The sequence below is a fragment of the Neofelis nebulosa genome, chromosome X (genome assembly GCF_028018385.1).
Source record: "Neofelis nebulosa isolate mNeoNeb1 chromosome X, mNeoNeb1.pri, whole genome shotgun sequence".
NCBI lineage: Eukaryota > Metazoa > Chordata > Mammalia > Carnivora > Felidae > Neofelis > Neofelis nebulosa.
The window spans coordinates 114,424,738-114,441,313 of NC_080800.1; the positions used below are offsets into that span (position 1 = coordinate 114,424,738).

General features: G+C 48.6%; 1 protein-coding gene and 1 long non-coding RNA gene across 6 annotated transcripts in view; one reads left to right on the forward strand and one right to left on the reverse strand.

Annotated features, from left to right (window-relative positions):
• Positions 1–16,576, reverse strand: part of FGF13 (fibroblast growth factor 13) — a 449,869-nt gene that overhangs the window by 65,213 nt on the left and 368,080 nt on the right. Inside the window, exon 1 of one of the 5 annotated variants that reach the window (XM_058713519.1) lies at positions 716–1,636. The exons of 3 other annotated variants lie outside the window; for them this stretch is intronic. In XM_058713519.1, coding sequence (XP_058569502.1) covers positions 716–902 — 187 coding nt within the window. In that variant the 5' untranslated portion in view covers positions 903–1,636. Of the gene's footprint in view, positions 1–282; positions 398–715; positions 1,637–16,576 lie in introns of those variants that run through there. One more of the 5 variants, XM_058713517.1, reaches the window with a different exon arrangement.
• LOC131502655 (uncharacterized) lies at positions 1,411–15,948 on the forward strand. The gene is made up of 3 exons (XR_009257104.1): positions 1,411–1,524; positions 3,994–4,213; positions 14,838–15,948. It is a non-coding gene; the product is annotated as an uncharacterized LOC131502655 (long non-coding RNA).

The window sequence follows — 16,576 nt, forward strand, 5'->3', positions numbered from 1 at the left end:
GCATTTTGGTCGCGGGTAACCAGTCTCACTAGTCTAGCCAGATCACCAAGCTCTCCGCCACAAGGTTCTAGGAATCCACTCCCCCCTTCCCCAGCAAATATTTCAAAGGTGCACCACAAGTCAAGTCTGGGCCGAGGAGCTCGAAAGCGAGCAAAGAAACGGAACGCCTGGATCGCTCGCCGAAGCCCACGGCCCTCGGGTGGGGTGGGGGGGAGTGGAAGCTCGGAGGGGAAGGGTCAGAGTTGCAGGGGTAAAGGCAAAGGAGGGTTTCCCCGGGCTCACTAGGGAGAGCAGCGGTGTCCGCCCGGCTCGGCGCCCGCAATTTCCACGCCACACACACGGCAGCCACGTCTGGGTGACGCCCGCAGAGCCCCCGGGGCATGCACCCATGTGGCACGTCTGAAGCCGCGGGCGCCCCCCCCCCCCCCCCCCCGGGGCCGGCGACGGCCCCGGGCTCTGCGCCTGTCCCACGGCAGTTGCAATGCAGCAAGCCAGTTACCGCTACGAAGGCGGCGAGAAAGCAATCGCTTCCCACGCACGCACACCGGCTAGGTGGCCACATCCGCACCAGATGGGCCCCCGACAAACTCACCTACGCTTCCACACACGCCCTCCAGCCCCCCTCCACGCTCGTTCAGTATGGGGGTGGGGGAGCAAAAAAACAAAAAACAAAAAACAAAACAAAACCCAAAGCCGGCCAAGCGCCCCTTCCAACCTGGTCTCCTTCTGCGCCTCTTCTTGGAGCCGAAGAGTTTGACCCGGGAAAAGACGTTTAACTTGTTTTTGTCGCAGCTGGTCTTGCCTTTGCTGGGGCTGCTGACACACTTGCAGGCGTTGGATTTCTCGCGCTCGCGGGCTTGTCTCTTCTGACGGATCAGCGAGCTGGCGATAGCCGCCGCCATGGCCACGACGCCCACCACCACCACTTCTTTGGCGGCCCCTCTCCGGCTTCGCCTGCGCCTCCGCCTCCCGCTCCTCCGCGGCGCGCCCCGCTCGGTCTGGCGCCGCGGCCGCCCTCGTCTCCCCGGCCGGCGCTCGCCCGGGCTTCTCCGCGCTCGGCCGTCAGCCGAGGAGGGGGCTCAGCATGCCGTCCGGGCTCCTCGGGCGGTGGGCCGGCTCCCGCGCGGGCTGCGGGCTGCCTGGGTCCGAGCCGACGCCACGGCCCCGGGCCGGGATCGCGGCGAGAGACTGGCGGCGGAGGCGGCGCGGCGCGGCTGCGTGCGCTCGGCCCCTGCGCCCCGAGGACACTGTGCGAGTCCAAGCGGCTCGGGTCGGAGTTTCGCGGCACCCCCCGCCCTGTGCCGCGCGGAGGGGGCCGGAGCGGGGAGGCGGGCGGAGGGAGCGGCGCGGGCGGGAGAGAGGCCGCGAGCGCGGGCGGCGGGAGGGGGGGGGGAAGGAGGAAGCGCGCGGGGGGAGCGCGCCCTCGCCCTGGCCCCTCCGAGCCTCCGACTAGTCCTTGCAACTTCGGGGCCTGGCCACCGGGAAAAGTTGGCCCGTGCCAGCTGGCCGACGGGGATCAAACAGGTAACGGCCTCGCATCTCGGCGGCGGCGTTGGCGGCGGCGGCGGCGGCGGCGGCTGCTGCTGCTCTGGGCGCGGCACAGTCTCTGCATAGGATTCCGGTCGCCGCCGGCACCCTCCGGAAGAGCGCCGCGGCCTCCCCGAGGCCCCCTCCCCCGGCGGCCCCTCCCTCCCGGAGCCCAGCCCGCCGGCGCCCGGCCGCCCCGCCCCCCGAGGCCCCGGCGGGCCGCGCGCTAACACCTGTAGGGGCTCTGGCGCCGCCCCACCGCCCGGAGCCTCCTGCCCTCCTCTTCCCGAGCCGAGCCTCGGGAGGAGGCGGTGGCGGAGGGGGCGCCGGGAGGAGGCGGTGGGGCTGGAAGAGCGGGGGCGGGGGGAGGGGGTCTGGCCTGGAGACGCGGGGGGCCGGACGGGGGAGGGACCGTTGCCTCAGTGCCGGACTCTGAGCCGGCCACGCTGCCCCGGGCTGGAGCCCCTGGGAAGTTCGCCGCCCCCCCTTCCCCGCCCGGGTCTGCGACTCCCAGCAGCCCCCTCCCCCAAACACACTTCCCCGCCGAGGCGTTTCGCCTGGCGACACTTGTAGCCCTTCGGGAGCGAGGCCAGGGCTCGCAGACGGGTTCAGCCCTCGCGGCGGCGGCAGCGGGCACTGCAGAGCTGCGCCCGCACGCCACGCTGCCACCCAGTGGTTTTTGCTGACTTTTCAATTTCAGGCCAATTTGTGCGGTCCGAACCCCGCTTTTCCTCCGCCCCCAAGTCGTTGGTTCGGGTTCGGGATCCCAGCGGAGAGCTTGGGTCGGGTACAGTGAGCGGTATTGGGGAAACGCTGCCGCTACATTCTTGGCTGGACCTCTCTTCCTCCCTGCTTTCCAGATCTTTTCGGGATATGATGCAAAACCAAATGCCCAGATCCCGGTCCTTCTTTCTTGCCTGAGATCCCAGCCAGGAGACTCTGTCGGGCTTGTTAGCCCATCAGAGCTGGATCACCTGAGCCTTTGACAGATTTCACTCCCCCCCCCCCCCCCCCCCCCCCCGCCAGGGGCTTCCGCTCCTCCCCCGTCTTGAAGTGTCTGTTGCCCTGTGAGAAGCACTGTTCTGTGTCTGCAAAGGCAGGCTGGGGTGAAGGCTGCAGGCACTGAGGTGGAGGGTCCCAGGATCGTCCTGCCAAATGGGCTGAAATTCCCTGCAGGGTAATGGACACACAGACATTAATGCTTGTCAGGGTGGGGGTACCCTGCTCAGCTCCCATTGGACTTGGAACGCCTCGAAAATCGGGACTGGGTCTTGGCCATCAGTATATTCCCATCTCCTGGCACGGTGCCTGTCACATAGTTGATGCTCAATAAACCGTTTGTTGAAAATAATTGATGAGTGACTGATTTGCATTGATTCTTAAGGGTAGGAAGAGGATTCCTAGCCCAGAATGTATGGGATTCGAATTCTAGTTACCCCAAAGGGAAATAACCTCACCAAGAGAGGCCTCAGAAGAAGATCTGGCCAGGGCCAAATATTTGGGGTGTGGAATGGGACTGGTAAGGGGTTCCTACTCCCTCTCGGCCTGCTTTTACCTTCCGCTAAGCATCTGGGCCTCTAACTCTCTGTGATCTGACTGCCTATAGATCATAAGAAGTCTCCTGTCCCTCCCTTAACTCACAGAGGTCTCGGACCGGGTGGGGGGGGGGGGGAAATCATCCAGGGGAAAAGTGAAGGAAAGCCATTTTGACTTTGGATCCAAATCACTATGCAATCAGCTTAGCCATTAATCAAGCAGATATTTTCACCCTTTCCTAGCTCTCGTGTATTTCTCAGATGTTTCTGAACTCCAAGATGAGTGTGAGTAGAAGCCTCAACTTCCCGAAGGAGAACCGTGCCAAGACCCCGTTCATTTTAGGAAGGCATGATGAAAGAAAGAACTGCAGCTCCCCACCCCCGAGGCTGAGAGAAGCTATTTTGCCTTTCCTTTCAGTCTTACTGCCACCCCACCAGCAGGATGGCATCTGAGTGGAAGAATGAAGGGCTTTCCTTTGACGCCTATTTCCACAGTGCCTTTTTCTCCTGTCTTCCTTTGTTCCTACCTGTTCACGCTGTCCCCGGCTTAACCCCAGGGCTCCCAATTTCCCAATATCGCTCGCCTTTGCTCCTCCCAGACCTCCTCTTCCCATTGTGCTGTCCACCCAGCTCGCTCCTTGATCATGTTCGAGGAAGAAAAAGCATCCTTTGCTCCTTTCTCGAGTTCAACTCACAAAAAGTTCTAGCCTGGATGACGGGAGGCCTGAGTTTGAATCCTGCCTCCGCCACGAATGGGCTGTGTGACTCTGGATGTGTCATTTGTCCTGTTGAGGCTACAGTTTGCCCATCCTTAAAGTCATCTTTTAGACAATATTAAAGGGAACCAGGTTTTAGCGTTCCTTTCAGGGAGAGTTATGCGAGTTATCAGAGCATAGGATGCTGATCGTTCTCTGCCAATCTCTTTTGGCAGGCCTCAGATGAGCTGTAAAGCAGCTGAGGGCATCTGCTCTCAAGAGGCATCTCCAGGAGAGACACAGAAACCCAAACAGATGTGACTGTGATGAGTAAAAATGAGAGAATTCAGACAGCCTATATCAGGAGCAGCCTCAGTACCTTCTGCGCAGGAAGGAATTGGCCGTCTTTCTGAAACTCCGAAAATGAGAGATTTCAAACACCCGTCCTTCGTGAAGGTAAACATCATGGGAGCCACTTGCCAGTTGGCTCTGCGTCGTCACTAACAGTCCCTCAAAACCTCTCCGTGACCCGTTCCCGGGTGAAAGACTGACGATGAGCACAAAGGGAGAAAAGGAGGACGAGCAGTACCGGCATCTCACCGTTAATGGAGTAGGACAGCAGAGGGGGTGTTGTAGAGACTGGGCTGCCAGTACCACCGTTTGTGGCCATCTAATTATGTCCCAAAGCCCAGAGAAACGACTGGCTAGAAATACAAATGAGGAGATTAGAGAAAAGCCATTAGCAAATGCTCTTGCCGCTTAACTCCAAGCAGGAAGAAAAATGCAACTTAAAGAAATCTTGTCTATGTCCCACTGGAATACCAGGGACAGAAAGAGTGACTACCGTATTCTGTAACGTAACCCGACACATTTATTAGCTGGCAAAGAGTCTCTCCTAGTCAGATCATTTGGCGGAATTATGCTTCAGAAACAAAGGTCTCCAGAACCAATTTTTTGAAGAAATGGATTGGCTCTTCTGATTTGCATTCAGAAGGAAAAGTCAGGGACAAATCCTATAACCCATATAAAAATTTTATTGTTCAGTCATAATTTATGAACATCAAAAACCATAGAGCACCCTGATGGTATTAATCATATCTACGAATTCAGCTCTTTGCCATTTAATTAGCCATAGCAGCTGCAACATCGAGTTCAAGGCCTCTGATTACCTGCTTGGCCATTTAATCAAGAAAACCTGGGGAGGAATATGGGCTTCCGGGGTGGAGGGTTCGCCCTTGATCATAAAAAGAGAACACGGGGAAATGAACTTCAGCTTCCGTAGGTGGGGATTTAAGTTTCGTACAAGGAGAAAACATTTTTTTTCCGTAAGGGCTGTTCAAAACCATAATGGCGTACTGGTTCTTCTATGGAAGCTTTATGAATACAACAGAAACCTCATCTACCTCAGTGGGTCTGTGGGTTGGTTCCCCTCGAGGCTCTCATTCGGTCCTTAAGACTACTAGATTTAGTAAACACGCCCGTGACCTGCAACCTGGAAGCGCTCACTTGGAAAGGGGGCGGCGATAGCGGTGTTGAGAAAGTTCAAGGTCCTGTCTGATGGGGCACGGGAGCTAGCGCGCGCCTTTGCCTTTGGAAGATCCTACTGGGTGAACTCGGATCCTGTGGGTCAAGGCAGTCACAATCATTTTGTGAAGTTTCTCTGGCCCAAGGTGGGGGAAATACTTTGCAGATGACAGTAAGTGTATTCTTAACCAAATGAGTTGCCTCAGTGGTGAGGGAACTTCTAGAGCTAACACAAGCACCGGCTTGTCTGAGTTCTATTCAGTTTTCTTTGATGACATTCAAAGATTCTGAAGGGACGCTTGCTATTGTATGAGCTGACTGGTGGCTAACAAACGTACACAAAGTGTGTCTACGATGAAACATTTATGGCCGACTACAAGACGTGTCCGACTCAGAGGCAAAACACCTGTAACACTGGGTTCATTTCTTGCTCGGTGAACGAAATCAGCTCAACGCAAAGCTAAGGGGAAAAAACGATGCGAGGATTTGAGGCCAAAGCAGGCCATCAGTAATTTTGCTGGATCTAAGCTGTTTCAGGAAGTAGGATTTGTGGGGGAAGGTGACCTAAACCCAAGATTTGAAGAAGGGAATGCAGTGTTTGCAAATGATCTAACGTTCACTATTGCTTAGCATACGGGGTGGGATTCGCAATCAGCACAAGGAACTCTGCATCCATTTCCTATTTGCCAGTGGAGCTGTTTCCACCAATTTCCTATCAAGGTCTGCCCTGTTTTAAAGGAGCAGAGAGGTCTCGGAAACTACTTCATGGCTCTCTCAGGATTAAGAATCCCTGGGGCGCCTGGGTGGCTCGGTCGGTTAAGCGTCCGACTTCAGCTCAGGTCATGATCTCACAGTCCGTGAGTTCGAGCCCCGCATCGGGCTCTGTGCTGACAGCTCAGAGTCTGGAGCCTGCTTCTGATTCTGTGTCTCCCTCTCTCTCTGACCCTCCCCCGCTCATGCTCTGTCTCTCTCTGTCTCAAAAATAAATAAACGTTAAAAAAAATTAAAAAAAAAAAAAAGAATCCTAACACATTCCTTTTCAGACACCTCGCAGGATCGGGGCAGGAGAACCTGCTGAAGAAATGGTATCCTCTAGATTCCAAGGAGGGGATGAAGGACAGGGCTGTGATTCATCGGAGAACCCTGCAGATATCCTGGGTGGTTTTCAAGACTCTGCACTCTGCTTTCATATATATATATATATATATTTTTTTTTTTTTTTTGCCAAAACTGGGGTTTCAAATGGAGACAACAGTCAATACATACTGTGGTTATAATTGGGCAAGCGACTTAAGCGCCGTAACACGATTTTCTATAATCCTTGTAACAACCTATAAGGTAGGTGTTATCACTATTGCCCTTTCACAGATGAGGGAGGTGAAGTCTCGTGAGACTACGTGATCTAGCTCTATGATTTCCTGGCGTGTCCACAGGTGGCCAGTATTTAAACTCAGGATCCTCGGCCAAAAGAATTGATGGGTACGAGTCCAGCCCTTTAAATACATTTTCCTCCTTGGCACTGGGTCTGGAATTTGAGTTTCTGGACAGTGGTGCCTGGCTATGCCTATCTCTTGGCTTGGGTAACAGAAAAAGAGGGACTATGGCATGATTTTTCAACTCAGGGATGTTTTTTTCCCTTTTCTAGAACAAAGGAATCGTAAAACAAACGATATCTCTACACAGCCATTTGCATACTTCCTCCATGTTGAACAATAACTTCTTAGAGTGACATTTTAAGAAGACATCACCACCTTTCTCACTAAATGAAATGATTCTCAATCACTGCTCAAAACCATTCTGGGTTTCTCAGCCCCAGGAGTACGTTAACACCAGGACCTGGTCTGAGCCGGGTCATCTGGGGTTTGGGGGTGCTCGGAGGCCCACAGGATGCTTCGTGGACTTTATCTTCACCACTATTCAGCAGAGGCAGGGAGGTAAAGCATTCCAGTTCTCCCAGTTCTTTTCATACTGGTAACACTGGCTGTCCACAGAGTAAGCTTTTTCGTGCCACCTGCTTTCAGCTACGGGAAGCCCGAGTTCAGCCAAAAGACAGAAAAATATTGCACACAGTGTATTTGGGTCCATGGTCTGAAGCCCAGGACTATCCTTCTGAGATCCGGGGTTTCTCCAGTATCCATTCTAACTAATTTGCTCCAAGCTTTTCCCTTCCGACAAATAGCTAGGAGTATTATCAACAGATGGAAATTGTTTCATAGCTTCTCCTGCAGCCACTGAAGACCTGTGGCAATTTTAGAACCTGATTTCCTAACAGCAACCTTGATGGTCAGTTAAGAATCTCATTTTAGAGAAGAGATGTGAGGGGGCGCCCGGGTGGCTCAGTCAGTTTAGCACCGGACTCGGGGTTTTGGCTCAGGTCATGAGCTCACGGGAACTCGGGGGTCAGGATTCTCTCTCTCCCTGTCTCACTGCCCCTCCCGTGCTGTCTCTCTCTCTCTCTCTGTCTCTCTCTCTCTGTCTCTCTCTCTCAAAATAAATAAACATTAAAAAAAGAAAAAGACATGTGAGGCAGGGGAAGCTAAGTGAATTTGTCCTAGGCGAAACTGTTCATTCACTTAGTCACAACTTAGAATTATTTGCCATGTACCAAGCTATACCCTAAAGAATGCAAAGCTTGAATTTACGCATTGGGCACTAACTATATCCCAGGCCCTAAGCACTTTATCCTGGTTTGCTCATTTAATGCTTACAACAGCCTTCTGAGCTCATCCCCATTCTGCAGATGAAGACGCCGAGGCAAAGAGAGGTTAATGAATGAGTTCGTTCAGGTGGGAAGTGATAGAACTAAGTCGACCCGAGCCCGTGCATTCTGACTTGATAAAGCTACTCTACTGCCCCTGGCTCCAAGAGGAGGAGAAAAGAGAAGCAAATAAAATAACTAAAATACAAATGCGATCTTGTGGGGCACTTAAAAAAAAAGGCACAGCTAACTCTGTGGGTTTGGAGGGTGAGGAAGAGCGAGGAAGTTGGGGAACGAACTCAGGCAAAGCCAGACTTCAAACTGGGTTAAACGGACGTTCAGTGCCGACTTCTTAGCAGGGCAGATGACTTCCCCGTAGCCGAGAGAACTTACAAAGAAACCTTGGATTTTTATGCCCCTACACTTTAAATCACTTGGCAACAAGTTGATCTCCTATTGCAACCGGTCCCCAGGAACGTACTTTTCCATGAAATACTGATGACTGGTATGGTCATGACGCCTTCTGTGGGTTGGGAGAAATAAAACGTGCTACGCAGATATTCTGATGGGCATGAACGAGTTTTCATTTCATGCCTGTAAACCAGTTGTCTTCCCTTTCCCACTGATTGTGTTCAGCACGTATGGTCACCGGTGATGTTCAAGTGTACGGGAGTTGATCGATTTCCAACTGCAGTCAGCACAGGGTCTAGTGGGAGTAATCCCTTTGGAAAGACACCAATCAAAATGAAGATTCGACTGGCACGTATGCCATAGTGAGCTTGGAGGGGGGAGCTTGGAGACCAGAGATTTGCCTGTGGGCAGTTATTAAATAAGTTTATGATGATGACAACAAAGCTTTAAGCTAACAAATGAGACGACTAGGATTTGGTTGCTATTTGAATATATTGAAAGCATATTTGAAAAACCTCCCTACTCACTGCATTCCTGCCACTAAAATGCCCACGCCTATTGTCTCTGTCCGAATCTTAGTATCCTTTGGTCTGGAAAAAAGTACATACTTAACGGAATCATTGAGGGAGGCAACAAGTGCCCCTCTTCACCATCAGGAAAACCAAAACCAAAGCAAATAATCCAATCAAAAGATGGGCAGAGGACCTGAATAGACATTTTTCCAAAGAAGACATACAGATGGCCAACACGCACGGATGGAAAAGACGCTCCAGATCGCTCATCATCTGGGAAATGCAAATCAAAACCATGATACGGTATCACTTCATGCCTGTCAGAATGGCTGAAATCAGTAACACAAGAAACAACAAGTGTTGGCCCAAGGATCACTGCAGCATCACGTACAATAGCCAAGACGTGGAAGCCACCCAGCGTCCACCAATAGATGAATGGATAGAGAAGATGTCGCATATACGTAAAATGGATTGCTACTCAGCCATAAAAAAAAAAAAGAATGAAATAGCTCCGTTGGAGACAACATGGATGGACCTAGCAGGTATTACGCTAAGTGAAATATGTTAAGCAGAGAAGACAAATACACATGCTTTCACTCATATGTGAAATCTGAAAAACAAAACAAACAAACAAACAGAAACACACTCATAGATACAGGGAACAAACTGGTAGTTGCCAGAGGGCAGGGGGTTGGGGGATGAGTACAATAGGTGAAGGGAATTAAGAGCTACAAACTTCCAGTTACAAGATAAATAGGTCATAGGGATGAAAAATACAGCATAGGGAATAGAGTCAGTAATATTGTAATAACTTGATATGGTGGCTGATGGTAACCACACTTACCGTGGTGAGCATTTTATAATGTATATAAGTGTCACATCACTATGTTGTATACCCGACGCTAATATAATATTTATGTCACCTACATTAAAAAAAAGAAGAAGAACCGGGGCGCCTGGGTGGCTCAGTCGGTTGAGCGTCCGACTTCGGCTCAGGTCATGATCTTGCGGTTGACGAGTTCGAGCCCCGCGTCGGGCTCTGTGCTGATGGCTGGGAGCCTGGAGCCTGCCTCCGATTCTGCGTCTCCCTTTCTCTCTGCCCCTCCCCCGCTCATGCTCTCGCTCTCTCTCTCTCTCTCTCTCAAAAATAAACAAACATTAAAAAAAATTTTTTTTAACAACCAAACCAATACAGAGAGTGTGTGTGTGTGTGCGTGTGTGTGTGTGTGTGTGTGTGCAGGCAGGCTTTTAGGCAATGCTGTAAAGCCAGCACCTCAGCCCAGATGCCCACTGTCCTTATGAGGCCCCTCAGGAAACCGCTCTTCCAGATAAGACTCCGGGATCCAGGTTGTCCTAATTCTTCATTAAAATTGTCCTTTCTTATATCCCTTCCCTGGGTCACTGCTTTCCAAGATGACAGCTAGTTAATCAGGTACTCTCATCAGTTCTGGGTTAAATACTAATATAGCCTCATGACCCCACTCCCCTCCCCCCCAGTTGGCTTCTTCTAACAGGGATTTTATGGAGGCAATATTATACTACAAAAGAGAGCCTCTAACGGTGACATTTTAAATGAAAGAACAGGCTGCGGGAGTAGCTTTTAGGAAGGAGGAGCTTTGGAGAACATCGCAAGTTACAAGTGTGCACATAAGGTTGCCATGCTGATTTTTATTCTTTTTTAAACATTTATTTCTTTTTGAGAGAGAGAAAGAGAGGGCACATGAACGGGGGAGGGGCAGAGAGAGAAAGAGAGGATCCAAAGCGGGCTCTGTGCTGAGAGCAGAGAGCCTGATGCGGGGCTAGAACTCACGAACCGTGAGGTCATGACTCTAGCTGAAGTCAGACGCTTAACCGACTGAGCCACCCAGGCGTCCCTGATTTTGCTATTCATATAGCATAAATTAATATACCAGACATGCTCATTTAGCTCCTGGTCAATCTTTCCTTCTCTTCACGGCCACAATTCTTGGAAGTCTTTACCAACAACCCCATTTCCTTACTTCCATTCACCATTGACTCTGATTTTATTATAAATTATATTATATGTATGTGTGTATATTCCTAGTAATTCCTCTATGTAGATTTCAGTATCCCTTTTAGAGATGGAAAACCAGGATTTGCTTGGTATTTGAATATATTTAAAACATTAAAAATAGTCCCACTCACTGTATTCCTCTTCAGTTGCACTCCTTCCATTGTTCAATTACCTTTCTTCAGTTCTAGAAGTTTACCATCAACTCTTCATCCACGGCCTCTCCTTAAAGCTCTTTCTGTTCTTTTTCTGAAACTTCTGTTCCAGAGACCTCCTTCTCTCCTCATGACTCCTTACTTCTCTTCCCCAGGTCCCTCTCTTTATCTTTCTGTGTAGAATCTGGGTGTTACACTGATCCCCACTCTGGGCTTAGTCTACTGTTTGATTTTGTTTGATTTCATTGATACACACACATATACTACATTAGGTATCGTACGGTAATATATATTCTATATGACATGTTAAAAATTACATACATATTACTAGACATGTTGCTGGAGGCAAGGGAAACAAAAGCAAAAATGAACTATTGAAACTTCACTATGATAAAGAGCTTCTGCACAGCAAAGGAAATCAGCCTACAGAATGGGAGAAGATATTTGCAAATGACACATCTGATAAAGGGTTACTATCAAAATCTATAAAGAACTTTTCAAACTCGACCCCCAAACACCAAATAATCCAGTGAAGAAATGGGCAGAAGACATGAATAGACACGCAGAAGACATGAATAGACACTTTTCCAAAGAAGACATTCAGATGGCCAACCAGCACATGAAAAAATGCTCGACATCACTCATCATCAGGGAAATACAAGTCATCAAAACCACGATGAGCTACCATCTCACACCTGTCAGAATGGCGAAAATCAACAACACAAGAAATAACAGGTGTTGGCGAGGATGCCAAGAAAGGGGAACCCTCTTGCACTGTTTTTGGGAATGCCAACTGGTGCAGCTACTCTGGAGAGCTGTATGGAGGTTCCTCAAAAAACTAAAAATGGAACTACCCTACAACCCAGCAATTGCACTACTAGGTATTTACCCAAAGGATACACAAATACAGATTTGAAGGGGTACATGTACCCCAATATTTATGGCAGCACTATCAATAATAGCCAAACTATGGAGAGAGCCCAAATGTATATATATATATATATATATATATATATATATATATATATATACACACACACCACATCTTATTTATCCATTCATCAATTGATGGACATTTGGGCTCTCTCCATAGTTTGGCTATTATTGATAGTGCTGCCATAAATATATATAGTGTGTATATATATATAGTGTATATGTGTATATATATATATATATATATATAGGAATGGAATATTACTCAACCATCAAAAAGAATGAAATCTTGCCATTTGCAACAACACGGATGGAGCTAGAATGTGTTATGCTAAGCAAAGTAAGTCAGATAGAGAAAGACAAATACTATATGATTTCACTCCTATGTGGAATTTAGGAAAGAAAACAGATGAACACATGGGAGGGGGGAAAAAAGAGAGAGGGAAACAAACCATGATAGAGAACAAACTGAGGGTTGATGGAGGGAGGTGGGTGGGGCATGGGCTAGATGGGTGACGGGTATTAAGGAGGGCACTTGTTATGAGGGGCACTCGGTGTTGCACGTAAGCGACGAATCGCCGAATTTTGCTCCTGAAACCAATATTGCACTGTTAACTGACTAGAATTTATATAAAAATTAAAAAAACAAGAAAAATAGAAGTTACTAGTTGAAAACAATTATATACATATATGTGTGTATATATACATATATATAATTTTTACAATTTCTGTTTCGTCTTTTCTAATAGGTCTGCTATTCTTTTTGCAATGTGTTGTTCGTGCCTTATGGACTCTATCTCTTCCTTTATCTTACTGAACGTTTTGCAGGTCTCTTTGATGTTGCCTTCTGATACTACTTTTCTGGAACGTGGATTACCACGTTGATTGTCGCTGCTGACTCCCCCTGCAGTGGATTATTTCTCTTGTTGCTCTGTAAACTTGACTGTGGGCTCACCTTTAGCATTAACAGTTGTCTTCTGTAGAAGTGCTACTTGAACACTGGATAGTAGAGTTATCTATGTCTATAGTTCCATGTTCTTTCTCTGCCAGCACTCGGGCATCCCACTGGAGGCAGGTCAGTTTTTTATTTTAATTTCCCAGCTTTTTAGCACAAATTAAGATGTGGGGTTCCAGGTGCGCTCTAGGCCAGGAATGAACACTGTGCTTATATCTGGGATGCTAGGGGGGAGGGATGAGTGGAGGGGGGAGGGGCAGAGAGAGAATCCCAAGCAGGCTCCAAACCCAGCCCAGAGTCTGACATGGGGCTCGATCTCATGACCCCGAGATCACGACTTGAGCCAAAATCAAGAATTGGACGCTCAACCGACTCAGCCACCCAGGCGCCCCGGTTCTGATATTCTTGAGGGCTATGTAGTTCCAACTGTGGCACTGTGCTTTGGCTTTAAATAGGCGCTTCATCTCTATCACCTGAAAATTTCCCTCTTTGGCTTTTGTTTTCTTTGCGTGTATTGTCCGACTTAAGGTAATATTTTATCCACTATGTCTATGTTTTTACGGAAGGATAGTGGTTTCTGCCGTACCTTAGTTCAACATAGTGACTAGAAGTCCCTATTCAACCTACTTCCACTATGACACGGAAATTGCTTTTACTGAGATGATCAATAACCTTATTGTCACATTAAGTGATTCCTTCTCAGTCATTACACAACCTTTCAGTAGCATTTGACAATTTAAAAAAAATTTTTAAATCTATTTTTTTAATGTTTCATTTATTCTTCAGAGAGAGAGACAGATAGACAGACAGAGCACGAGCAGGGGAGGGGCAGAGCAAGAGCAGGACACAGAATCGGAAGCAGGCTCCAGGCTATGAGCCATCAGCACAGAGCCCAACACGGGGCTCGAACTCACTAGCAGTGAGATCATGACCTGAGCCGAAGTCGGAGGCTTTACTGACTGAGCCACCCAGGCGCCCCAGCATTTGACACTATTGACCATTATCTTCTTGACACTTTTCCATAGACTTCTCCCAGAGTATGTTCTGATTTTCTTCCTACCCATATTTGACCGCACCTTCTCTTGGTCTTCTTTTCGTCTTACTGACCATTTGAGCTTCTTAGGATTCTGTCCTTTGCCCTCTCATTTTCTCCCTTATTCTTCCTTTTGTAGGTATTGACTCCTCATTCATCCATTCAACAAATGTTCTTTGATCATTTGCTCTATGCCAGACTGAGTTGTAGGTATTCAGCAGGGAACAAGGCAGATATGATCCTGCTCACGTGGAAATTACAGTTTAAGGAAGAGTCAGATAGTAAACACTGACACATAAATATGGGCTCATAAATTGTGATCACTGCTATAAAACAAAAGGACAGAATGCTACTCAAGAGTAATATGGAAGGGGCACCTGGGTCACTCAGTTGGTGAAGCGTCCAACTTTTGATTTCTCAGCTCAGGTTGTGATCTCACTGTTCGTGGCATCAAGCCCCACATCGGGCTCTGTTCTGGCAGTGCGGAGCCTGCTTGGGATTCTCTCTCTCCCTCTCTCTGCCCCTTCCCCAATCTCTCTCTCTCAAAATAAATAAATAAACATTAAAAAAAAAAAGAGTAACACGGAAGAAGCTACTTGAGATAGGGAGGTTGGAAAAGGCCTCTAAAAGGGGATGAATAGTGCAGGAAATGACTACCTTTTCTACTCTAACAATTCTAAAAAATCTCCACTGCTTTTGATGGGGTTCAGGCCATGCGACCCCAAAATATGGCCCTTGGGCATAATGAATATTTGAAACTAAAGGAGTTCGAGAAAAAGGCTGAAGCAGAAAGGTGACCTTTCCTCTTCCTTTCTCCCCTAAAACAGGCTATGAACCCTTCATGGGAGCAGCGACCTCCTCGTACCCCCCCAGGAAAAAAGCATCGTATCTCCGAAGACAAAGGGACACCAAGAAGAATCCTGACAGGCCTTGCTAAGCTTCCCCTGGTTTCCCACACTTACCTTATACTCCTTGGCCTATCATACGTCTACACGACAGCCCTTTCTTCATCAAACCCAGTGCAAAGATAACTCGGGTCTAATTGTTTCCTTGGGCCTTCATTTCATTTTGAAGGCAGTTATGTAACACTTTTCATGAAATGATTCTGCATGTTCTTTCTTGTTAATTTGTCTTTTGTCTAATTTTCAGAGCCAGCCAGGGACCCTAGGAGGGTTGAGGAAGCTTTTTCTTTCCCCACCCTCTCACGGGCTCGGACAGCTCCTCTGAGCTCCATATATGGATAGTTCCACCCCAGTGGCACTCAGGACCTCAGAATCCCGAGCCAATCCTAAACAGACCTCATCTCGCAAAACGGATTCCTCCTCTCTTATTCCATGTGGCCATTAAGTTTGTTGCTTACATCCTACCCCTTTCTGGATTCATTCACCGTCTCACCCGAGCCAGAGACTTGGGTGTTAGCCTGAATTCTTCCTTTCCCAACCTCACTTCCAAAGAGTAACCAAGTACCGCAGGTACTTCCAAAGAGTAACCAAGTACCTTCCTATGGCATTTTCTTAATCCCTATTGTTAAAACTTTCACCTAGGCCCATTTCCTTTCTTGCCTGAATTTTACCACAGCCTCCTCTGTGGCCTGTGATCAAACTGCTGTGCTCGCTGCGATGATTCTAACGGACAAGTCTGATCCTGCCAGGACCTGTTCACAAGTCTCAGTGGCCCTCCACTTACAAGCCCTCCGTTATCTGGCCCCGGACTTCCCTGTCACCCTTACATCCTGCCTCAGACACACCGTATTTCAGATGCGCCAAAGTACTTACCTTTCCCCAAGCACCCCCATCCAGCCCTTTAGCCGCTCCAACTACCGTACCTGTCAAAATTCTGTTCCCTCTTGCTCGGCAAACTCTTTAAGATCTATGTGTGGCATCATCTCCTCTGGGAAATCTTCCCCAACCATCCCCGAGTAAAGACACTTTCCACTTCTCTGCTCCACAGCATCCTATGTAGATAGCTACTATGGCGCCGATGAGATCTATTTCTGTCTGCTTGTCTGTCACACAAACCAAACGTAAGCTCCCCGAGGCAGGGACTGGGACTTCATCTTTGTATCCTCATGTGCAGAGGAGGGACTCAATAAATGATGGCTTCATGGATAAACGAGTTGGCCAACTCGTCCTTCTCTGGTTAGAAAGCAGATCGTAGGCACCTGGAGCAAAGACACGCAGGCCAAGTCTATTTCGATAAGAGCAGGTTCATGTACAACTCGTGGTCGAGTGCGGCCATGTTTTAGTTACAAACAGAACCAAATAGTTGGGTCATTGAACTAGAAGCAGGGGGACCTACTGCATCCTGGAGAAAGGGAAAGTTGCATCAGGTTAGTCATTAGATTGGCCCCTAGTTTTGTCAGTAAAATAATTCCTTAGAGGTCTACAGCACTTTAAGGTTTGACAGGACCCTCTCATAGCCATTGTCTTCTGTGATTTGCAGATCTCACCAACAGCTCATGGTTTGCCTCCCATCACATGGCGAATTTCTGTACCGATCAGTTTATCCCCTACCTCGTTCCAAAGAAGGATTGTGGCTGCTTACAAAAAGGTGTACAGGAAAATAA